This window comes from Notolepis coatsorum, assembly GCF_963971535.1.
Source record: "Notolepis coatsorum genome assembly, chromosome: 16".
In the NCBI taxonomy this organism is placed as follows: Eukaryota; Metazoa; Chordata; class Actinopteri; order Aulopiformes; family Paralepididae; genus Notolepis; species Notolepis coatsorum.
Genome location: NC_140180.1, coordinates 74217859 through 74243390, shown reverse-complemented (window position 1 = coordinate 74243390; position 25532 = coordinate 74217859). Strand labels below are relative to the sequence as shown.

General features: G+C 44.8%; 2 protein-coding genes across 3 annotated transcripts in view; both read right to left on the bottom strand.

Annotated features, from left to right (window-relative positions):
• Positions 1 to 11566, bottom strand: part of LOC311242317 (progesterone receptor-like) — a 97533-nt gene extending 85967 nt beyond the window's left edge. For both annotated transcript variants that reach the window (XM_084331263.1, XM_084331264.1), the window contains exon 1: positions 10495 to 11566. In XM_084331263.1, the coding sequence (XP_084187389.1) occupies positions 10495 to 11399 (905 nt within the window). In that variant the 5' untranslated portion in view covers positions 11400 to 11566. The remainder of the gene's footprint in view (positions 1 to 10494) is intronic.
• A 3002-nt stretch (positions 11567 to 14568) lies between these two features.
• Positions 14569 to 25532, bottom strand: part of LOC311243219 (moesin-like) — a 92880-nt gene continuing 81916 nt past the window's right edge. Inside the window, exon 14 of the mRNA XM_084332356.1 lies at positions 14569 to 15024. Within this exon, the coding sequence (XP_084188482.1) occupies positions 14860 to 15024 (165 nt within the window). The 3' untranslated portion in view covers positions 14569 to 14859. The remainder of the gene's footprint in view (positions 15025 to 25532) is intronic.

Sequence of the window (25532 nt, the reverse complement as noted above, 5' to 3'; positions counted from 1 at the left end):
GCTCTGCGCTGACATGGCTGTCATCATACCTCAATGACCGCTCCTACCAAGTGTCATGGAGAGGGACCCTGTCGGCCACCCGCCCCCTGCGGACGGGTGTCCCCCAGGGCTCGGTTTTAGGACCCCTTCTCTTCTCTCTCTACACTAAATCACTGGGTAACATTATCACGTCTCATGGCTTCTCCTACCATTGTTATGCCGACGATACTCAACTCTTCCTCTCCTTCCCTCCCTCAGATATCCACGTCTCTGAGCGGATCTCGGCCTGTCTGTCCGACATCTCCGCCTGGATGACGACCAACCACCTCAAACTGAACCTAAGCAAAACAGAATTGCTCCACCTGCCGGCCAAATCCTCCGCCCTGACCGACCTTTCCATCACAGTCGAGAATGCAGCTGTGACCGCGCCCCCGACCGCCAAGAACCTTGGTGTTGTCCTCGACGACCAGTTGAACTTCTCTGCTCACATCGCAGCGACAACCAGAACCTGCCGATTCCTCCTGAGCAACGTCAGAAGGATCCGCCCCTTCCTGACAAAAGAAGCCACCCAACTCCTCGTCCAATCAACAGTCATCTCCCGCCTCGACTACTGCAACGCACTGCTTGCTGGCCTCCCGGCCACTGCCACTAAGCCTCTTCAACTCATTCAGAACGCAGCGGCCCGCCTGATCTCAAACCTACCGAAGTCGGCCCATGTCACCCCACTTCTTAGGGACCTGCACTGGCTCCCCATTGCTGCACGAATCCGCTTCAAGGCCCTCGACCTAGCATACCGTGCGGCAAAGGGAACCGCTCCCGCCTACCTCCGGTCAATGGTCTCTAACTACACACCCTCAAGACCCCTACGCTCTGCATCTTCTGGCCGCCTCAGACCTACTCCTATCCAAGCCCCGGGAGGGTCATCAAAGAGAAGTCGCCTATTCTCAGTCCTTGCCCCACAATGGTGGAATGAACTACCCACCCCAGTTAGGACAGCCGAAACACGTCCAATCTTTCGCCGTCGACTAAAGACGCACTTCTTCAACCATTATCTGAAAAAAAAAAAAAAAAAAAAACGAACTAACCTTACTGTCATGCACTTGTCCTAATAAACTAACCTACACTGTAGCACTCAACACTTTGATGAACATTGTTGCTCAGCTGATAGAGTTGTGCCCTTCCTGATGGCTTGTCGTACAGAACATGTAAGTTGCTTTGGATAAAAGCGTCAGCTAAATGACTAAATGTAAATGTAAATGTATATGCCTCAAGTGTACTGAACGCGTTTTGAAGTGATCGGATGAAGCAATTTACTTGGCTTGGTCTAAATTCTCCGCCCAGACAAAACTAGATGTGACACACAGTGTGAAATAAGGTTTCAAAGGGTGGGCGATACTGCCACCTAGCAGGATGCGGCCGGTATTGCACTCTAGGGATCTCAGAATGATTTCCTATGGTAACACAGAGATCCGTGACAATGCATAGAATAAAAAAATCGAATAAAGGAAAAAACGATGAAAACCTGATAAATCTCGGGTTTTGGTACTCAACCCCTGTCAAGTCAAGTCAAGAGTTTTATTTGTCATGGCATACAAGCATACAGTGAAATGCGGGCGAGATAACACGAGAAATCTCGGGTCTGGCGCCCAATGTGTTAAGGTGGGGCATGACGTCCAATGAGGTTAAGGTGGGACATGACGTCCAATGAGGTTAACACATTCTGTGCCACGCAGTTTGCCCATCATATACCACTCTCTGCCAGTGCTGTAAGCCTATGGAGTCGCTCACCTTCTTTGCAGGGCTATAACTTTTTAAATATTATAGCTATATCGACATTACTATGGCCCATTCAACATCGGGTATCTATCGTTCCGGATGTGGGAACGTTATATTTTTGTCGTGTTAGTACCGTCGTGAATATAAGTATGTTTTTGGAGTGTATAGCAGTAATTCCCAGAACGGATTCCCAGAAGAGTTATAGGCCTTGACGCATATTACACATAATCGATTGGCGTTTCGTTCCTATACACGCTATATTAAAAAATTCAAATGCATATGCTCGGTATACATTATGCTCCATCATGTGTGAAGGAAAGGGGGGGGGGGGTCGTTTATGATTCCTTGATTGTCAGTAACGGCTTTCCTTAGTAAGACATCATACGTTGAGCAGATGGATTGCAATGAAATAAATGGACAATCGAGCTGGAATTAACGTTAGATTCCTCTTACCTGTGGCCGATGCGTCTGGAGAGAAAAAAATCCAATTATTTGACGTCGATCTGCTAGATCCATTTTCCGTTTGTATGACGCAATAAACGCCGAAAGCATATTGATTCTTGCGTCTCGAAAGCGATCAAATGCACTTGAGTGTTTGTCTTGATCAACATAACAAGATATGTCTGCCGGAGGATTTTCCCCAATGCACAGAGCGCCACATCCGGTTTAGAGTGGAGTGCAACTCGCCCAAAATCCACCAGGCGGCGGTATTGAGGCGTTGAAATATCAGACAGGGTCCAGCTGGCTCCCGGAGCCTTCCTGGATACATTATGAATGCCAATAGCGAATAAAGGAAATAACGATCATAAAAACGAGTAAACTTGTTGTTGGCGCTATTCGATTGGCGGGCAATAACGAGTAAACTCGTTTTTGGCGCAGGATGTGTTAACACTTTCTGCGCCAAACCCGAGATAAGTCGAGTTTCGCCGCCATGCGTTGAGCGCCATACCCGAGAATTCTCTGGTTTTGATCCTTTGATCTTTTTCCTTTGATCCCCGTTCTATACACTCGCCCGGAGCTCCCTGGCTCATCTGCCTACGTTACAATTGCAATGACGATCGAATCCTGCCAGGTGGCAGTATCGCCTACCTTTTGAACTGGAATAGTTTGGTGTGGAGACACTTTTTCTTTTCTTTTTTTTCTGGAAGTTTTCAAGTTTTTCAAGTTTCAAGTTTCTTTAATAGTTGTCATACAGAAGTACAGAATACTTTCATACAAAATGCTTCTTACTGTTACGCTCCAGAGACTGTGCTAGACAAGATAGTATCAAACATAGTATACATGTAATTTAGAAGAAGAAAAAGAGGTCACAGTGTTCGGTATAGACATATGTACAATGTTCTGAGTTACCATATAATATACAATACTATGCAGTGTACTAATGTACAGTACTATCTAGTGCAAAGCAGAAATGGGATGAGGTACAATTTAGGTACAATTTACAGTAAGGTGTACGAGTTGTAGTGCAATCCTTCATCAATAAATATAAAGTGTGGGGAGTGGGTGCTACAGTGTGTTTGTTTAAAGTGGGTGTGTGCTATGAAGTGTGTGGAGTGGGTGCTACAGTGTGTTTGTTTAAGTGAGTGTGTGCGTGTGGATGTGTGTGCTATGTGCGTTTGGTGGTTGTTGTTGTGTAGTGTTCATTCATTGTTCGTTTAGCAGCCTGATGGCCTGGGGATAGAAGCTTCTTCTGAGTCTTTCTGTGCTCGCCTTGAGACTCCGGTATCGCTTGCCTGACCGCAGCAGTTCAAAGAGGCAGTTGTTCGGGTGACTGGAGTCTTTAATGATTCTCTTAGCCTTGCCCTTGCAACGCTTGTTGTAAATGTTCTGGAGGGTGGGGAGCCCCCCTCCAATTGTGCGTTCGGCTGAACGTGTCACTCTTTGTAGTCTGCTTCGGTCTTGTGCAGTGCTATTCCCAAACCAGGAGGTGATGTTGCCGGTCAAGATGCTCTCTATTGTACATGAGTAGAAGTTCTTAAGGATCTTCTGACTGACTTGGAACTTCCTTAGGCGCCTGAGGAAGTAGAGGCGTTGTCGTGCCTTCTTCACAACACTGTCAATGTGTGTGGTCCATGTCAAGTCCTCGGATATGTAGGCTCCGAGGTACTTAAAGCTGTTGACTCTCTCAACCGGTGCCCCGTCGATGCTGAGGGGGCTGTAGTCCTTGACCCCCGACCTCCTGAAGTCCACAATCATCTCCTTTGTTTTGCTGACGTTCAGGGAGAGGCTGTTTTCCTGGCACCATCCCGCCAGGACCTTGACCTCTTCCAGGTAGGCCCTCTCGTCGTTGGCAGAGATCAGGCCCACCACCACTGTGTCGTCAGCAAATTTGATGATTGTATTGCTACTCCGCTGAGCCACACAGTCGTGTGTGTACAGGGAGTAGAGGAGGGGACTCAGAACACAGCCCTGGGGGGCCCCTATGTTGAGGGTGATGGATGAGGAGGTGCAGTTGCCTGCTCTCACCACCTGGGGTCTGCCAGTCAGGAAGTCCAAGACCCACTGGCAGAGGTCATAGTTCAAGCCCAGGTCCCTGAGCTTGGCTATGAGTATGGAGGGGACTATGGTATTGAATGCCGAGCTGTAGTCGATGAATAGCATTCTCACATAGTTCCCCTGCCTCTTGTCCAGGTGTGATGCTGCTGTGTGCAGCACATGGGCTATGGCGTCCTCCGTGGACCTGTTGGGGCGGTATGCAAATTGCAGGGGGTCCATGTTGATGGGGAGGGAGGAGCAGATGTAGCCCTTTACTAGCTTCTCAAAGCACTTCATGGCTATGGAGGTGAGAGCCAGTGGCGAATCCTTATGGAAGCCAACGGAAGCCATGCCTCCCTAATATTAAAATATGAATTAATATCAAATATGAAATATGAAAAAAAAAAAAAAAAAAAAAATCATATAGTTTACATTCTTTTTCATCTGTGCATCTGTGTTATATATATATTTTTTTTTTTTTAATGTCTCCCTCTTCTCCTTCTCACTCCCTCTAACACACTGTCAGCCTCACTATGCTCACTGCAGCAGGAGAGGAGGCAGATGGTAGGTCTCTTTCTCCAGGCTTCCAGCATTATAGAGTCCAAATCCGATCCTAGCCAATCAGATTCGAGCTGACTGCCACACCCTAAAAGTTTAAAACGGGGCTGTGAGAAGAATCATGAGTGTGGAATCCCCTCTGCACACCTCCCCTCTGCACTCTGAACATTGTATTAACCCGTAACTGTTCCCACGGGCCGAATATTGCCCCGATCCTCGCGAGATTAAATCCACGGGGACCTCTCGGCGTGCCGAAGCTTTTCCTAAATCACTTCCATCATCGAAAACGAGGGGAAAAGGTCGGCTCGCGACCCTGAAAATGTTGCGTGATTTTAAAAACGCTGTATTAAGTGAGCCTATTATGGGATCCACGCGAGCTTTCTATCGTGGAAACATCTGGGCGTCCCGCAACTTTTACTGATTCACATGTAGCCCCTAAAATGCTTAGAAAAGGAAAACAGAAAGCGTGGAATAAACTCGCCGAAACGGAAAAGTGTCCCACGGGCGCGCCGTGATTCCGATCCGCGTGAAAATATTCACGGCCATAGAGGAGACCGTGGGACACATTTTTGCAACCGAATATGTGTCTCGAATTTGCTCCCACGCGGCGCGCAAAATCGCGCAAGGAAAAATTGGACCAAAAATTAACCAATGCTCCAGCAGTATTAATGACCCTGATGTAAACAAGACAAACGTCTTTCTCTGGTCTGCACTGTACCCATTCTGCAATCTGTTAAATAAATAAAAAGAACGTTTGACTGGCCGCCGAGCCATACTGTAGTGTACATGGTGACTGCTTGACTTTAAAAAAAAAAGAAAAAAAAATTATTAATAAAAATATTTAATAATTTTTTTTTTATAATTTTTTTTTGGCTTCCCCTGTTATTTTACCCACGCGACGCCACTGGTGAGAGCTACAGGGCGGTAGTCGTTGAGGCAAGCAGGCTTGGATTTTTTGGGTACAGGGATAATAGTGGACTTCTTCAAGGAAGGACTACTCCCCCTCAGGGGACAGAGCGACAGAGCGATCGCTCAGAGATTTTATCACCTGAAACCTATTTCCCGTATACACGAGTATAGACATATTAGGGCTGGGCGATAAAACGATAACGATAACTATCGCGATAAATTATTTCCTCGAAATAAACATGAAACGTGGTCGCAAAGTTTAGATATATCGATTTTCCAAGCTTGGCTCCGTTCAGCCTCGGCTCACCACACTCACTAACAACAACCAACGTTACGTGATGACGTATTTACGCACAACAGCTAACAACCAATCAGTGAAGGAGATGGCCGAGAGCGAAGTATACCCGGAAGGAGGTAGGACTCACTCAACAACCAGGCTTGCTAGGCTAATTAGCTTGCACGGCAATGTTTTATATATTTACGTGCCGAGTATGTGTGTGACGTGAATTCTGAGGCCACGTTTATAGTAGTGGGGGTATACAGTGGACGTCGTTTCAATATATTGTGGCGGAAGAGAGTATTTTAGTGTAATATTTAGCACATTGTCATGGAATACACAGCTTAGATACTACAGGCTTGCTAGGCTAATTAGCTTGCACGCCGATGTTTTATATATTTACGTGCCGAGTATGTGTGTGTTTTGAATTCTGAGGCCACGTTTATAGTAGTGTGAGGTATACAGTTCGTTTCAATATATTGTGGCGGAAGAGAGTATTTTAGTGTCATATTTATTGTCATGAGATACTCCGCTTGTCGGCTAACGTGTAACGTGCGCGGACTGATGACGACATCAACTCGACTTGAGACATTCGCAGCAGCATAAGAAGTCAATTAAACTTGACGGACATTATATCGACGATAATTATCGATATCGAATTATATGAAAATAATTTTATAATTTTATCGCGATAACGTTTTTGGTCATATCGCCCAGCCCTAAGACATATACACGAGTAATCGCGATGGCGATGGGATCACTGGGGATTTTTTTTTTTGGAGTACCTTCTGGCTAAGGTATGGTATATTCTATGTCTATTTTACCGAACCTGAAACATGTTTTTGTAACGATCACAATGTCGTATTTTACCAGACCTAAAACTTGCTTTTGGTAACGATCACAGTTTTGAGTTAAAACGACCCCCCCCCCCTTGATGATTTTGTGAAGACACATATGTACATGGTATATACCTTTGATTTGGAAGTATTTGGGGTTTCAGGCGAGCAACCAGAACGATTTGGGCATATTGCATATAACGCGCCATATCTCGCAATCTATGAAAAAAGACTGGATTATTTTGGAAAGGGGGGATGTTTAGCGTGTAATATGCACAAACTATAGAAATTAACTCATTAGTCAGTGATGGACTATGAACAATGCCTGTCAAATGAGCCATACTATTGTCTCCATAGCTATAATACAGAACACAAGATGGGTCTGCAAACATCGCTAAGATGGTCAATAACGCTGGCGCCATTGAGTAAAGATGGAAAAAGGGCGTCCCACCCCTTCCACAAGGTGCATGATGCGGCATATGAAATACCAAGTTTTTAGTGAGTCCCTTGGAGTGACGACCCATAGATCTGTTTTACTCCAGTGTTTAGAAACAATACCAATGTAAACAAACATTTTGAATACACAGAAAACAACTAATACAATTGCAAATTAATATTTACCTGTTATCTAGTGTTAGTCCTTGCATCAATAGCTGAGCAAGCAGCTACAGAATAAAAACATGTCTCTATTGTTATTTTGTACTTTTGGTGGTGTGGCAAGAGCCTGGATCCTGCAGGCTGCAAGGAATCGCTTAAATGTAATGATAAAGTTATGGGATTTGGAAAATGGCAGAATAAGTGTGTGATTTGGATCACTGATAGGGCCTTGACTCAAAAGTTGACTCAAACATGAAGTGTGATGAAGATTTTACAGATTGTCCTGATTTAAATGGAACTGCTTCAGGGAGGTCCTCAGTCAAGTATAGGGCATGGGCCTATACTACACTGCAAAATGATCCAACAGCCATACACAGAGAATGAAAAACAAAACCTATGCTGGGCTTCTTAAAAAGACCACCCTTTAACATAATGTTTAACATAAAATGTTAAACGCAAAATGTGTTACTTTCTTTATGCAATTTGCCCTTTATTACAACCAAACCAAAGTCCCGTCCTTGACCTTGCAGCTTAAAAGGGGAATACCACCCATTTTAAGAATGAATTCCTCCTCTGCTCCAGGAGAGTTCAGTCAGATTTCAGTCAGTCTTAGGCCCCGTTTAGACGGAAACGCTAGCAGGTGAATCCTCAAAAATATTTTTTCGGATGTGCCTTTCGTTTATACGGAAACAGCGTTTTTACGGGGTGAAACCGCAAAAAAGTGAGACTACCTTCCAGGGTGGAATTCCTAGAAACGATAAAACTTTGCGCTCTCATCTAAACTGTCAAACCGCATAAAACGATGACGAAAGGGTTGTCAAGGCTCTCGTTGCGTGTACTGCTTACATCACAGGCATGCGTCAGTAGCCTAGAAGCGTAAACAAAGCATGTCTGATTCTATCCATGGCGATCACCTGAAGGCTACATTGGCAGTACTTTTAAAGTTTTAAATACACAAGAATCTGTCCCGCGGCGTGACTGGACCCACTGTCTGTGAGTGACTCTGCTTTGGTCCAATCACATTCCCCACCCACAGTCTGCGAATCAGAGGCAGAGTAGGGCGGGTCTTCACAGCACGTCATGTGACATATGCGCCAATCGTGTGACAGCGGGGCTCAGTCGTCTGGAGTCGTTACAGCCTCGTCTGCACGGAGAATTCCATCCCAAAACGATAGTCTAAACGCAAAATTAAAAGTGAAACCGTAAGACGACTTTTGCGGTTTCTGTTCAGACTCTCCGTCTAAACGTAGCCTTAGTTAGTTTAGTCTCTCCTAAAGCTAGAGATCAGAGAGAGAACTGTCCAATCTGTGATGTCACTGGGATGTAAAGTCTGGGGCCACTCTATAGATAATGAACTTTATGAGTTTTCTGACTTTATGGGGCCATAAAATAGTGAGCCAAATAAGGTTTTAATTCTGGTGCAGACCTTCTAGCGATGTTAGCATAATATGAACCTTGTTTGGGTGTAAGAGTTCACGGACATTGTATAGCCCCAGAACCATGAGCCCCATTAATTGTCTGTGGAGCAGCCCCATCTTGTATCATCAGTACATGAATGAATGAATGAATGAATGAATGAATGAATGAATGAATGAATGAATGAATGAATGAATGAAAACTTTATTTAACAGATTGCAGAATGGGTACAATACAGTACGGCTCAATACACACAATTGTTAAGGGGATGCAGACCAGAGAAAGACGTTTGTCTTGTTTACATCAGGGTCCCCCATTTTCATTTCATATTGACATTTATGACATACACAACATGACATTTATGGCATAGGGACATACAGGTATTTAGTACTGATACATTTGTGACATAAACGGTATTCAAATATACAGTACTGTTACCCATAGATCCTGACAGAGTATATACATATGATAGGGAGGGGACTGTACATTAGGAGGGGGTGGGTGGGTGGGAGAGAAATATACATACGGTGGGGTGGAGACTGTACATTTGGAGGGGGTGGGTGGGTGGGAGAGAAATATACATACGGTGGGGAGAGAATATACATGCGGTGGGGAGGAAACTGTCTATTACGGTGGCCAGTTTAGAATTGCAGTCTCCCGTAGGTGCTCTTTAAGAGCGGTTTTGAATGTGGGTAGGGGTTCACATTCCTTTACAGCTTTGGGTAGGGCGCATAATTGATAAACGTGTTTAGTCCCTTGTTTGCGCCGAATCTGGGTTTAACATGATTTGTTGAGCTTCCTCTGGTGTAGTGGTTGTGGTATTCACTGACCTTTGGGAAGTATTTTGACATGTACATGGGTACCTTAGTCGTATAGTGTATCTTGTAGACCAGGCCCATTGCAAGTTGCTGTACTCTGTTGTCTACTCTAAGCCATCCTATAGGTTGTCAAAGTGGGCAGGGGTGAGGTGGGTTCTAGGGGTAAGGTCAAGTAGTAGTCTGCCCAGTTTGTTTTGTGATGTTTGTAATCTTGTTTTTAGCGCCTTTGAGATGCTTTGGTACCATGAGGTGCAAGCATAGTCGTAGTACCCTTGAATGAGTGCTCCTGCCAGTCTTCAGGGTATTCTCAACATCTCTGTTAGATCACCAACTGGAGGGCTCTCTCTCTGATTTATAGCTTTAGGAAATAGTGGTGCTGCTCACAAACTGACTGAGAACACATTTTTTTTAATGTGTGGTATTCCACTTTAAAGGCTCTCAATCCCATAATAACCCCCTAGATGAAGCCATGAGGTCCATTAGGTCTAAACATAAACATCACCATTAGCCTATAGGAAACAATCCGAACTTTAACTTGATAAACTGAACAGGTTCAATGCACCAGCTTTAACCCATGGCTTTAGTCATGTTGCTTCTGACATAAACATGTTTTAAATTTAAACAAAATTAATAATACGGAGACTGAAAGAAGTGGGAGTGGTTCAGGCAGTGGCTACATATACACATATACTGTACACGGGGGGCCAGTCACCAAAACGGCCTATTGACGGCCGCCAATATTAGTTAGTGCAGTGATTAGCCTATTATGGACTAGCTCCTGGTCTGATGAGAAGAATGTTGAAGAAAGAAAACTTAAAATTATATAAATGAATATATATATATATATTTTTACCTGAAACTTGAATCGGCATAATCCACCCAGCCAGTGGGCTCGGTCTTGATGGCATAATTGGCATGCCTGGTCAGAATTGCACTTTGGTAACTTTCCACTTGGCCATACCCTTGTACAACCCCCGCTCGTATCATGCCACCGTTCCCACAGTCCTGGCCGCCGACGGAGGGGCCACAGTAGCAGTGCTGCCTGGGTCCAAAAGAGGGCTGTCCATAGTTACAGTATTTACAGCGAAAATTATGTCCCCCGGATCCGCCCCGCTCCGGCTCGGTTCGAGGCGCGCCGTGCGGGCCTATGTGTTCACCGACGCACCACACTCCTCCAGGTGGATCTCTGAATAGCGCTGGGTTTGTAGAGAACGGTTTTAATGGTAAATAGTCACCAAGTTGAGAGAGGGTGGGTGGCTCGTCACCCGTAGGCCTGCTGCTCATGAACAAGTTGGACTCCTTGCAGACATATCGGGTTATGGTTGGACCGTGCGTCACGGTGCGAGCGCTCTCCGGCGGCGCGCCGCTCGATCTCAGCAGCTCCATGCAGCTGACAGTATAAGCCCCGAACGAGTCCTCAAAATCTCCTGCTGCCGGATCTCTTTCATTCGGCAGCCGTCTCGTCAGTTCGGATGTCATACTCTCGTCGTCGTTCCCCCTCTCTGGTGCTTTCGACGCACCGCCGCGTCCGACGCCGATCGGGACGATCTCGGCATAGGAGGCGCAATCGGTGCAATTGTTGATGTCGCTCTGCGGAGGACCGTCCAGACCCAAGGACACGGACACGGCGCAGCTGAGCGCAATAGTGTTCGGATACGTGCGGGTCGTGTCTGCGAGATCCGTGTTCCGATGATTTATGACCGACGACGAGTCGTGGGTTTCTTCCAACTCGGACGCTCTAGAATTATTAAAAGACATCTTTCGTTACAGTTTCACCGAACCGCTGCATTGAAAACAGATATAAAAAAAACATTCCCCCTCTCAGGAGAAATGAAAACGCATATCCAAAATGATCTGAAGTCACTCTCCGTGTGAAGAACTGGCACGTTTTCAAGTGACTGCGATGAGAAAGTAACCAACGTACACGGCCCGCTACTCTGTCATGAGATGTTTTTTTTTTTTTTCGTTTTTTTTATTTTTATAAACTTAGGCTATACTTTCAGAGACGCTCTTCAGCCTGTTTGGTCTGTTAGCAAGTAGACTAGACTGGACATGGAATCACAACTCCGCAAGTAGTTTAGCTACTTGTGTTACACACTCCTACGCAGAGCTTGTCTCTACGCATGTACGTCACAAGCCTGCTATAACAGCTCTGCCCAATAAAAACTCTTATAATAAATGTAAATTATATAATTGTCTGAACTGCTGAACTTTGTTCTGCCTTTTTTCTTTCTTTCATCATAATGCATTACCCCTTTACCATCGGTACAACGGTATATGCATGTTGTAGTATCAGTATTCCACACAAAAAAACACAATAATAATAATTACAATTTTTGTATACCTTATCCAGACGCGACCAAATGAGTTTGAAAGAATACGCAGCTATAACTTTGAATTATATACAGAGTAGTAGGCATATAACACATTCACACACACATAACCACAAATGAAACACGTGACGTCTGAACGTTGTTGATGTAGTTATATTATGGTTTCCTTATGCAGAACTATAGGGACAACGTTATAGTTTCCTTGATGCAAATAGCTATACAAGTTTCATAGTGCATCAAGGAAACTGAAACCTTAATACTGTCCTTGTTCTGCATAACAACCACACCTTTGTGGCTGCGTTCATGTCGTTTCCATGGACACAGTAAATAAACAAGGCTGTGCTACAGACGGCATGAAATGAAATTATCTAACTTTTTTCAACTAATTCTGGTTTAAATATAGAAAAAAATAGGGAGAGGGGGGGGGGGGGTAATACAATATTATTTATTCATATACTTTGGTCGAGATGTTTGACCATGTGCGTAATTTATTGTGGACGTATGTCCCCGACAATTTTGATATGAGTTTATATCAAATCTAAATTTCCATCAGCTCTACAAAGGTTTAACTTCCTCATGTTCCCGCAAGGAAACTATCAAATAAATATTATAATTCCCTTGTGTTCCCTTCCCACACGATACAAAAATGGGCATTTCTATTGAGTGTTTGTTTGCTCGTATGCGATATGATTCTACTGTGAATTGTGGAGGAATCAGAGACATTTCCAAAAGAGCTCAAGGTTGTAGCGCAAGAGTCCAGCCTGTCATGTTGCAGCAGGTGCTTTGCCTGCATGCCCTTCTGTGATCATAATAACATTATGGTACAAATCACATTAATTGTTGTATGAAAGACACAGCTGCCCTGGCACTACTAGGGAGGTCAAATGTTCTGTAGTCATAGTGTAATCAAATGGGAGCTCCGAGTCCGCCCACCCCAGTGCTATTCATGACGCCGTTCTGCAGTTCTTACATTTTCGTGCAGCTTCCCTCACAAACAAAGTCCCAGACTAATACTAGAACAAACCACTCAAATTGTAGCCAACCCCTGTGCGCACACAATGGAGTTTGGCGGTTGATGATTTGTTGGAGAAATGCCTGTCAAAATGGCGTCAGAGTTTTTCATTCAAATGGCCGTATGAACACTTGAATTGACAATTTCTCACATTTTATTGTGTTAAATAAAGTACTATTATAGTCATAGTCGTGTATTGTGTAGAATTGCAGGAAATGCAATGAAAGATTCCCCACAAAACGTACTTCAGAGTCAGACCCTCCGAGGCTCCGTCAAATTAACCCGCCACTTTCCAAATCACGTGTTTGAGAGTAGAATGCAGCCCTCGCCGCCGCCTACCTTAAATGACCTCGCACGCGCGCGTTGCCATGATTTTCCTGTCTCGCGAGACGGACCGTGAGAGACGGGGATCCAGCCTCTCTTTGGGCTCGTCACGAAAATAGGCGAGTAGCGACTGCAATGCACGCCTAAAACTGAACGGCTCAGAGTTGACAACCGTAACGAGGTACCTATGTACTGTAGTAGTTTACATGATGCACATAATTAAGCTGTAGCATTTGTCCGTGGCTCATGTAGTCGGTTTAGGCTGTACAAAATCCGATGCAATGTGCTTGGCAAGGCTGTGGTAAAAAAAAACGGCAGCTCAAGATAATGATGTTGGATCAAACTAAAGTTAAAAAAATATATATATAGATTATACTAATAGGTTTATGGACTCCTGCATGTGTGTGGTTGGTATTTTCTGTAGACATTAATGGTCATAAGATACACCACAGCCATAGTATATCAAACAATGGAGACAATTAATATATGAAACAGGATAACCTTTTTTCATTTATTTGTCGAGCAAATAGTCAGGATTTAACACCCTATAGATGGACAAAAATACAGGGTTTAATAAGAGATCACCATCAAATCAGATCATCATTAGGCCTGCCTACTTGAATCGCAAATAGGCTACAAGACTTTCATTTACATGCACTCTCTCATTTTACCATTACAGAGCATTGCCAAACACTTTTATAGATTATTGAATAGATTATCCCTATTATGCACAGAGAATAGCCCACTTTTTATTTTATTTATGAGGACATGGTGGATGGTGGATATGTTCTGTGTCTAGTTGTTTGTGTTAAAGGTGACTTTACAAATACGTTCAAGTAACCCATCTCAGATCATAGCATTAAAATCGAGTACACAAAAGGAAGTTACCGAACTCGTGCAGATAGGGTTCAAAGGTGCCTCAGCCCCTCACAAAGTGACCTCATAAATCAACTTCATCCATTTATTATTATTATTATTATTATTATTATTATTATTATTATTATTATTATTATTATTATTATTATTATTATTATTATTATTATTATTTTATTATTATTATTTTATTATTATTATTATTATTATTATTATTATTATTATTATTATTATTATTATTAATATTAATATTATTATTATTATTATTATTATTATTATTATTATTATTATTATTATTATTATTATTATTATTATTATTATTATTATTATCATTTCATATATATATAAATATATATATATACACATACAAAAAAGGGCACCTCCAGCATTATTGTTATTATCTTAAGTGAAGATAATGTTTTACAAAATGTATAAAAAAATTAAAAATTATATATATATATATATTTATTTTTTAATACATTTTGCAATGTGTCTGTGCAGTGTGCACGCTCTTGGTATTAACATGGTTGTGTGGCATCACTGCAGTTTCAACAAGACAACAAAAACATTTATTATCACAATACCCACACAATTTGTGCCTACATTCCTAACATTACATTTCTACCCTGCTTATTATGCCTATGCCAAAGTGGTGCAGAGTCTGCCCCTCTGTCCGCTACATGGACTCAAACTCGTCGATACGTTGTTTGGTGTTGCCCTGGCGGATTTGACGGAGGGTCTTGTATTTGTCTCGGCCGGCCTTCACGTTCTCAGCGTGGATCATGTCTTCAGGGGTCTTCTTGCTTTCATCCACAGCGCTGGCGAGCTCACTACTCAAGGCCTGGTAGGGAACAGCAAGACAAACAGAGTGAATTAATACCTCAGACATGAGGACGCACCCCCCACAGAAAACACTCCATTGTCCATTTATTTGATTCATTTCTGAGTCTAGGCAGCTACGCAGTGCATCTCGTCTGGATTATGAGATAGAGGTGAAATTCATTACATTTCTTTAGAAAGATTTATAATGAAGGGATGAGGAAGGACTCTCTTCAGACAAAACGGGTCTACTGCTCGTGTTTATAGATATATGGAAACACTGCTTGGTGAGTGTTTGGTGTCATAAATAAATTGTTCATTTTAGTATTCACCAGAAAATGTTGTGCTTCAGAACATCAGCAAATCACCCTTCAGAGGCTAATATGATCTCGTGTTTTTAACACTGGAGACACTCCAAATAATCACAACATGCGGCAAAGCCCAATGGGCAACAACAGGTGGCCATATTGACCTGCTAAATGTAACATTGCTCAGTAATATGAGTACTCACACTATGTAGTGTCCAAGAGGGAGAGAGGAGGTAGACACACACAGAGGGAGGGATGAGGTAGACACACACAGAGGGAGAGAGGAGGTAGACACACACAGAGAGGGAGGGGAGGTAGACACACACAGAGGGAGAGAGGAGGTGTAGACACACACAGAGGAGAGAGGAGGTAGACACACACAGAGAGGGAGGAGGTAGACACACACAGAGGGAGAGAGGAGGTGTAGACACACACAGAGGGAGAGGAGGTAGACACACACAGAGGGAGAGAGGAGGTGTAGACACATACAGAGGGAGAGGGGAGGTAGACACACACAGAGGGAGAGAGGAGGTAGACACACACAGAGGGAGAGAGGAGGTAGACACACACAGAGGGAGAGAGGAGGTAGACACACACAGAGGGAGAGGGGAGAGAGGAGGTACACACACAGAGGGAGAGAGGAGGTAGACACACACAGAGGGAGAGAGGAGGTGTAGACACATACAGAGGGAGAGGGGAGGTAGACACACACAGAGGGAGAGAGGAGGTAGACACACACAGAGGGAGAGAGGAGGTAGACACACACAGAGGGAGAGAGGAGGTAGACACACACAGAGGGAGAGAGGAGGTAGACACACACAGAGGGAGAGGAGGTAGACACACACAGAGGGAGAGAGGAGGTAGACACACACAGAGGGAGAGGGGAGGTAGACACACACAGAGGGAGAGAGGAGGTAGACACACACAGAGGGAGAGAGGAGGTAGACACACACAGAGGGAGAGGAGGTAGACACACACAGAGGGAGAGAGGAGGTAGACACACACAGAGGGAGAGAGGAGGTAGACACACACAGAGGGAGAGGGGAGGTAGACACACACAGAGGGAGAGAGGAGGTAGACACACACAGAGGGAGAGAGGAGGTGTAGACACACACAGGGGGAGAGAGGAGGTAGACACACACAGAGGGAGAGAGGAGGTAGACACACACAGAGGGAGAGGGGAGGTAGACACACACAGAGGGAGAGAGGAGGTAGACACACACAGAGGGTGAGAGGAGGTAGACACACACAGAGGAGAGAGGAGGTAGACACACACAGAGGGAGAGGGGAGGTAGACACACACAGAGGGAGAGGGGAGGTAGACACACACAGAGGGAGAGAGGAGGTAGACACACACAGAGGGAGAGGGGAGGTAGACACACACAGAGGGAGAGGGGAGGTAGACACACACAGAGGGAGAGAGGAGGTAGACACACACAGAGGGAGAGAGGAGGTAGACACACACAGAGGGAGAGGGGAGGTAGACACACACAGAGGGAGAGAGGAGGTATGTTGAAGTCAGAGGTTCTATGTAGGATTGTTAGTAACTGTCTAACTGCATATATAACTGTTTCCACTAGAGGGCGCTCTAGGCGGAGTCACTCAAGAACACCACCAGGTGGCGAGTATAAATAGAGATGTCTCCTCCTACTCTACCTCTTCCCCCCCAGCCTCTCAGTGAGAGGAGAACTCTAGAACTGCTGCTCATACCATGTGAATAAATAAACCATGCCAGTTAAAGGCTAAAGATGGAAACCATGCCTCTTGACCACATTATTGTCGCCCTATAGCCGGATTCTGTCAACAGGTTATGGGCCCAGATAACGCCGGGGCGAAATAATAAGGGTAGCAAGATTAGCTGAAGTATAGGCTAGGTTAGCGCCGGGAGCGCTAGGCCAACAAGAGCTAAAGCTATGCCTACCATCAACGAAGAGGATGGAAACCAAGGGAAGGATTGATTGATTGATTGATTGAAAAGTTTATTAACAGATTGCAGAATGGGTACAGTACAGTACATCTCAATACATACAATTGTTAAGGGGATGCAGACCAGAGAAAGACTTTCGTCTTGTTTACATCAGGGTCCCCCATTTTCAATTCATCATAACATATATGACATACATGACATACAGATAGACAGTACTGCTACATCTATACATTTATGACATATCAGATTTGCAAATACAGTACTGTTTGTGATACAAAAGTGTCCAGAAAAGGAGTGTATATACATTTGGCGTAGAAACTGTACATTGGAGGAGGTTGGTGGGGTGGGGTTGGGTGGGTTGGGTGAGGGCTGTACATTGGAGGTGGGGGGGGGGGGGGGGGGGGTTGGGTAGGGGACACACACACATTTTACACTGTACATTGGAATATTGACAAAGCCTTACTTGGTCATTTACTGTACAACTAGGTTAGGACATTTGTAGGGGCCAGTTTCGAATTGCAGTCTCACGTAGGTGTTTTTTGAGAGGGTTTTTGAAAGTGGGTAGTGATTCACATTCCTTTACAGCTTTAGGCAGGGCGTTCCACATTGATGTGGCATAATTGCGAAACGTGTTTAGTCCCTTGTTTGAGCCGAATCTGGGTTTTACATGATTTGTGGAGCTCCCTCTGGTGTTGTGATCGTGGTATTCACTGACCTTTGGGAAGTATTTTGACATGTACATGGGTACCTTGGTCGCGTAGTGTATCTTGTAGACCAGGCCCATTGCAAGTTGCTGTACTCTGTCGTCTACTCTAAGCCATCCTAGGTTGTCAAAGTGGGCAGGGGTGAGGTGGGTTCTAGGAGTCAGGTCAAGTAGTAGTCTGACTAGCTTGTTTTGAGATGTTTGTAATTTGTTTTTTAGTGCCTTTGAGGTGCTTTGGTACCATGAGGTGCAAGCATAGTCGTAGTACCCTTGAATGAGTGCTCCTGCTAGAGTCTTCAGGGTATTCTTGTTTACCAGAGAGGAGATCCGGTACAAGAATCGCGTTCGTTGGTTGACTTTTTTTTATTACATTGGATGCCATTTTGTCACAGGAAAGATTAGCCTCTAGGATGGAACCCAGGTAGGTAATTTCATCTTTCCTTGTGATAATATTGTCACCCACTGTAACCGAGAAGCCGTCGGTCTTGCTGAGTTTGTTATTTGAACCGAAGAGAATGGACTCTGTTTTGCCCATGTGTAATGATAGTTTGTTGTCGGCGAGCCATATGCAGATTTTGCCTTGTTCCGAGCTGAGCTAGTTCCGAGCCAAGGAGCAAATGGCCCTCATTCAATGGAAAAGCAGAGGACTACGAGCTCTGGGAAGAGCGCATGCTATGCTGCATGCACGGTGCGGGACTGAAGGAGACGATCCTGTCAGCCCCCACGGGAGACCTGACGGCGGAAGAGCAAGCCCTGGACGACCAGCGTAACGCAGACGCGTACTGTGAGTTAGCGCCACTGCTCGACGACACCAGCTTGGGGCTGATATTCCGCGACACTAAAGACAAAGGCAGAGAAAGCCTGGAGGTGTTGAGAGAGCATTACATCGGGCGAGGAAGACCCAGAGTCGTGGCCCTCTACATAGCACTAACGGCCCTGAGGAAGGGGCACACCGAGACTGTGACCGAATACGTCAACAGAGCGGAGCAGATCACAACGCCATTGAGGAGTGCAGGAGAAGCACCATGTTGTGTCTGTCCACTATGTTTGTTACTTTGTTATCCCCCCCCCCTATCTATGTAAAGCGACCTTGGGTCTCTTGAAAGGCGCTATATAAAATGAAGCTATTATCATTATTATTATTATTATTATTATTATTATTATTATTATTATTATTATTATTATCACATCTGTGCGGGAGCTCACAAATAGACTGTTAGTCTCAGTGAAGTTTCAACGGAGGTCATCTATTCTAACCAACAAATTGAAGTAGAAAGCATTTCGTGACCAATCTTATTTGGAAACATGACACAAAATAATTCGCTTTTTATTTGAAACAATATTTAATCGCGTTTGGAGGTTGGTGTTCTGCGTCTGCCCCCCCGTGCCAAACAAGCAGGCCAACCTCTTGTTCGCGTGTGAGCCCGTTATAATTACACTACTGTCGCTATTTTACAATGAACTATAATGAATTACGGGTCATACAGAACACGCCAGTGTTGAAACTAATGCACGGAAGATTATTTCCGCGTTGAAACTAATGCATGAACTGAGCAGCGCATATGCCGTAGTAACGATATTCTACCACTGGGCGTCAGCTAAGCATGCTCAGAGCTGTGCGTACACATAAGCACGAAGTCAAGTTCAAGTTGAAATTGATGAATCCCACACTCTGCTTAGAAATGGTCGTACGCACAGCTTAAGCACATATCTGTGCGTAAGTCACGTTGATGAATGAGGGCCCAGGTTTAAATACCTGATTAGAGTCCATGTCTAAATACTGAAATGGATCCTATGTTTAATTCCATGTTTAAGTACAGAGGTGTCCATGTCTAAATACTGAAAACGATCCTATGTTTAATTCCATGTTTAAGTACAGAGGTGGATGATTTACCATGTTTAAATACAAAAATGGATCCCATGTTTAAATACAAAGGTGGATGACTTACCATGTTCTCAATGATTTAACTATGTGGAAAAGACCCTGAAACGTTTTGACATGCAAGAATGTAGATCAAGGGAAACACCATGTGATCAAAAACTATCAGGAGGATGCTCAGAAACTGACAGATGTAAAAAAGAAAAAAAAAAATTACAGAGAAGCTGTGGGTAGCCTCATTTATTTAACAACATGTACCCGGCGCCCTGACCTATGTTTTGTAGTGAGTAGACTGTCACAGCATTTTGCTGACCCCACAGAGGAGCATGGGATTACAGCCAAACATGTCTTTTGTTATCTTAAAGGTACAGCAGACAAACAACTGTGTTTCAGAAAGAACAGCGAGGGTCTAGTACTTAAAGCCCACAGTGATGCAGACTGGGCAGCTGACATCACATGTAGAAGGAGTACCACAGGATATTGTGTGAGTTTGAACACAGACAGCTCACTGGTTTCGTGGAAAACAAAGAAGCAGCCCACAGTGGCACTATCAACGTGTGAAGCCGAATATAGGGCTCTAGCTATGACCATACAGGAGTGTATTTATCCAGAACAACTGCTCGAAGTGATGGAGATAAGATTATGAGTATATTGCTTAATATGTAATAGGTAATTGGAATGTATCCTCTATACCGAATATGGTGGTTTTGAAGATCAGGGGCGTTTTGTCAACATCATTTAAAAATGATGGACACTGTGTATATATGAAGACTGCTGTTTATGAGGGCAACCAGGGAACCATTGTGATTGCTAGGAACCCAGTGTGTCGACATAGAGGTAAACATGGCGATATAGAAAATATCATCTCATCAGATCTGTCATCAGAGAAGAAAGAATGACACTGGTTTACTGTCCAACGGACGACAGGGTAGCAGACACTATGAGGAAACCTGTTCCAAATTAAAATTGAAGGGATTTGCAAGGGTCATGTTTAATGTGTAAATATTGACTGCCATACTCTGTTGATGTTTTGGATTATATTATTTCCTTTGTAAAATGTTTTTCGGAGAAGTTATCCAGTATGATAATACAACCCTAAGTGGGAGTGTTGAAGTCAGAGGTTCTATGTAGGATTGTTAGTAACTGTCTAACTGCATATATAACTGTTTCCACTAGAGGGCGCTCTAGGCGGAGCCACTCAAGAACACCACCAGGTGGCGAGTATAAATAGAGATGTCTCCTCCTACTCTACCTCTTCCCCCCCAGCCTCTCAGTGAGAGGAGAACTCTAGAACTGCTGCTCATACCATGTGAATAAATAAACCATGCCAGTTAAAGGCTAAAGATGGAAACCATGCCTCTTGACCACATTATTGTCGCCCTATAGCCGGATTCTGTCAACAAGGTAGACACACATACAGAGAGGGAGGGGAGAGAGGAGGTAGACACACACAGAGAGAGAGAGGAGGTAGACAAACAGAGGGAGAGAGGAGAGAGGAGGTACACAGAAACACAGAGGGAGAGAGGAGGTACACAGAAACACAGGGGGAGAGAGGAGAGAGGAGGTACACAGAAACAGAGGGAGAGAGGAGGTAGACACAGAAACAGAGGGGGAGAGAGGAGAGAGGAGGTACACAGAAACACAGAGGGAGAGAGGAGGTACACAGAAACACAGAGGGAGAGAGGAGAGAGGGGGTACACAGAAACAGAGGGAGAGAGGAGGTAGACACAGAGGGAGAGAGGAGAGAGGAGGCACACACACACACACAGAGGAGAGAGGAGGTAGACACACACACAGAGGGAGAGAGGAGGTACACACAGGGGGAGAGAGGCGGTAGACACACACACACACAGAGGGAGAGGGGAGAGAGGAGGTACACACACACACACACACACACACACACACACACACACACACACACACACACACACACACACACACACACACACACACACACACACACACACACACACACACACACACACACACACACACACACACACAGAGGGAGAGCTAGAGAGAGTGGAGGCACACACAGAGGGAGAGAGGAGGTACTGGTCTCTGACAAGAACAAGTTACAGGTTGAAAAAACCCTCAGCTCAGAAATAGGCAAAATCTGCATATGGCTCGCTGATAACAAACATGACATTACACATGGGCAAAACAGAGTCCATTCTCTTCGGTTCAAATAACAAACTCAGCAAGACCGAAGGCTTCTCAGTTACAGTGGGTGACAATATTGTCACAAGGAAAGAAGATATTACCTACCTGGGCTCCATCCCAGACTACAAAGGCACCTCCCTCAAACTGAACAGTGACATCTCCTTAGCAAATTATCTCAACACCTTCTATGCGAGGTTTGAGGCTGGTAATAACAACACCAGCCTACAAGCCACGGCAATGGGGGGGGGGGGGGGGGTCTGCTGATGGAGACTCAGTGTTCAGGGTAACAGAGCATGAGGTGAGGCGGACCTTTAAAAAAGTGAATATCAGGAAGGCAGCAGGACCGGACGGCATCCCCGGCCGCGTCCTAAAAGTCTGTGCCGACCAACTGGCCCCGGTATTCACTGACATATTTAACCTGTCCTTAGAACAGGCTGTCATCCCCACCTGCCTGAAGAAGTCCACTATCATCCATGTACCTAAAAAATCCAAGCCTGCTTGCCTCAACAACTACCGCCCTGTAGCTCTCACCTCCATAGCCATGAAGTGCTTTGAGAAGCTAGTAAAGGGCTACATCTGCTCATCCCTCCCCATCAACCTGGACCCCCTGCAATTTGCATACCGCCCCAACAGGTCCACGGAGGACGCCATAGTCCATGTGCTGCACACAGCAGCATCACACCTGGACAAGAGGAAGGGGAACTATGTGAGAATGCTATTCATCGACTACAGCTCGGCATTCAATACCATAGTCCCCTCCAAACTCATAGCCAAGCTCAGGGACCTGGGCTTGAACTATGACCTCTGCCAGTGGGTCTTGGACTTCCTGACGGGCAGACCCCAGGTGGTGAGAGCAGGCAACTGCACCTCCTCATCCATCACCCTCAACATAGGGGCCCCCCAGGGCTGTGTTCTGAGTCCCCTCCTCTACTCCCTGTACACACACGACTGTGTGGCTCAGCGGAGTAACAACACAATCATCAAATTTGCTGACGACACAGTAGTGGTGGGCCTGATCTCTGCAAACAACGAGAGGGCCTACCTGGAAGAGGTCAAGGTCCTGGCGGGATGGTGCCAGGAGAACAGCCTCTCCCTGAACGTCAGCAAAACAAAGGAGATGATTGTGGACTTCAGGAGGTCGGGGTCAAGGACTACAGCCCCCTCAGCATCGACGGGGCACCGGTTGAGAGAGTGAACAGCTTTAAGTACCTCGGAGCCCACATTTCCGAGGACTTGACATGGACCACACACATTGACAGTGTTGTGAAGAAGGCATGACAACACCTCTACTTCCTCAGGCGCCTAAGGAAGTTCCAAGTCAGTCAGAAGATCCTTAAGAACTTCTACTCATGTACAATAGAGGGCATCCTGACTGGCAACATCACCTCCTGGTTTGGGAATAGCACTGCACAAGACCGAAGCAGACTACAAAGAGTGACACGTTCAGCCGAACGCACAATTGGAGGGGGGCTCCCCACCCTCCAGAACATTTACAACAAGCAGTGCAGGGGTAAGGCTAAGAGAATCATCAAGGACTCCAGCCACCCGAACAACTGCCTCTTTGAACTGCTGCGGTCAGGCAAGCAATACCGGAGTCTCAAGGCGAGCACAGAAAGACTCAGAAGAAGCTTCTATCCCCAGGCCATCAGGCTGCTCAACGAACAATGAACACTATGCAACAACCATCAAATGCACACAGCACACACATCCACACGCACACACTCACTTTAAACAAACAACACACTGCAGCACCCACTCTCCACACTTTAGATCACCTAAACACACTTTATATTTATTGATAAAGGATTTGCACTACAACTCGTACACCTTACTGTAAATTGTACCTAAATTGTACCTCATCCCATTTCTGCTTTGCACTATATAATATTGTATATTAGTACACTGCATAGTATATTGTATATTATATGGTAACTCAGTTACGTCTACTCTGCATCGAACATTGTACATATGTCTATACTGATACTGAACACTGTGACCTAATTTTTACTTCTAATTTACATGCTATACTATGTTATTTTATACTTATCTTGTCTAGCACAGTCTCTGGAGCGTAACAGTAAGAAGCATTTTGTATAAAAGTATTCTGTACTTCTATATGACAACTATTAAAGAAACTTGAAACTTGAGGCAAATCTTTCCTGTGACAAAATGGCATCCAATGTAATAAAAAAAGTGAACCAACGAACACGATTCTTGTACCGGATCTCCTCACTGGTAAACAAGAATACCCTGAAGACTCGGGCAGGAGCACTCATTCAAGGGTACTACGACTATGCTTGCACCTCATGGTACCAAAGCACCTCAAAGGCGCTAAAAACTAAATTACAAACATCTCAAAACAAACTGGTCAGACTACTGCTTGACCTTACCCCTAGAACCCACCTCACCCCTGCCCACTTTGACAACCTAGGATGGCTTAGAGTAGACGACAGAGTACAGCAACTTGCAATGGGCCTGGTCTACAAGATACACTACACGACCAAGGTACCCATGTACATGTCAAAATACTTCCCAAAGGTCAGTGAATACCACGATCACAACACCAGAGGGAGCTCCACAAATCATGTTAAACCCAGATTCGGCTCAAACAAGGGACTAAACACGTTTCGCAATTATGCCACATCAATGTGGAACACCCTACCCAAAGCTGTAAAGGAATGTGAATCACTACCCACTTTCAAAAACACTCTCAAAAAACACCTACGGGAGACTGCAATTCGAAACTGGCCCCTGTAAATGTCCTAACACAACCCCCCAATGTACAGTAAATGACCATGTATGGTCTTGTCAATATTCCAATGTACAGTTTTGCTTGTTCAGTTGTACAGTGTCCACCACCCACCCCTCCTACCCAACCTCCCCCCCCCCACCCACCCAACCACCTCCAATGTACAGTCCCCCCCACCCCCCCCCCCCCACCTACCCAACCTCCTCCAATGTACAGTTTCTACGTCAAATGTATATACTCTCTTTTCTGGACTCTTTTCGTATCACAAACATTACTGTATTTGCAAATCTGGTATGTCATAAATGTATAGATGTAGCAGTACTGTCTATCTGTATGTCATGTATGTCATATATGTTATGATGAATTGAAAATGGGGGACCCTGATGTAAACAAGACGAAAGTCTTTCTCTGGTCTGCATCCCCTTAACAATTGTATGTATTGAGCTGTACTGTACTGTACCCATTCTGCAATCTGTTAATAAAGTTTTCAATCAATCAATCAATCACACACACACACACACACACACACACACACACACACACACACACACACACACACACACACACACACACACACACACACACACACACACACACACACACACACACACACACACACACACACACACAGGGAGAGCTGTAGCGAGTGGAGCCACACACACAGAGGGAGAGAGGAGAGTGGAGCCACACACACAGAGGGAGAGAGGAGAGTGGAGCCACACACACAGAGGGAGAGAGGAGATAGTGAAGGTATACACACAGAGGGAGAGAGGAGAGAGGAGGTAGACACAAACACAGATT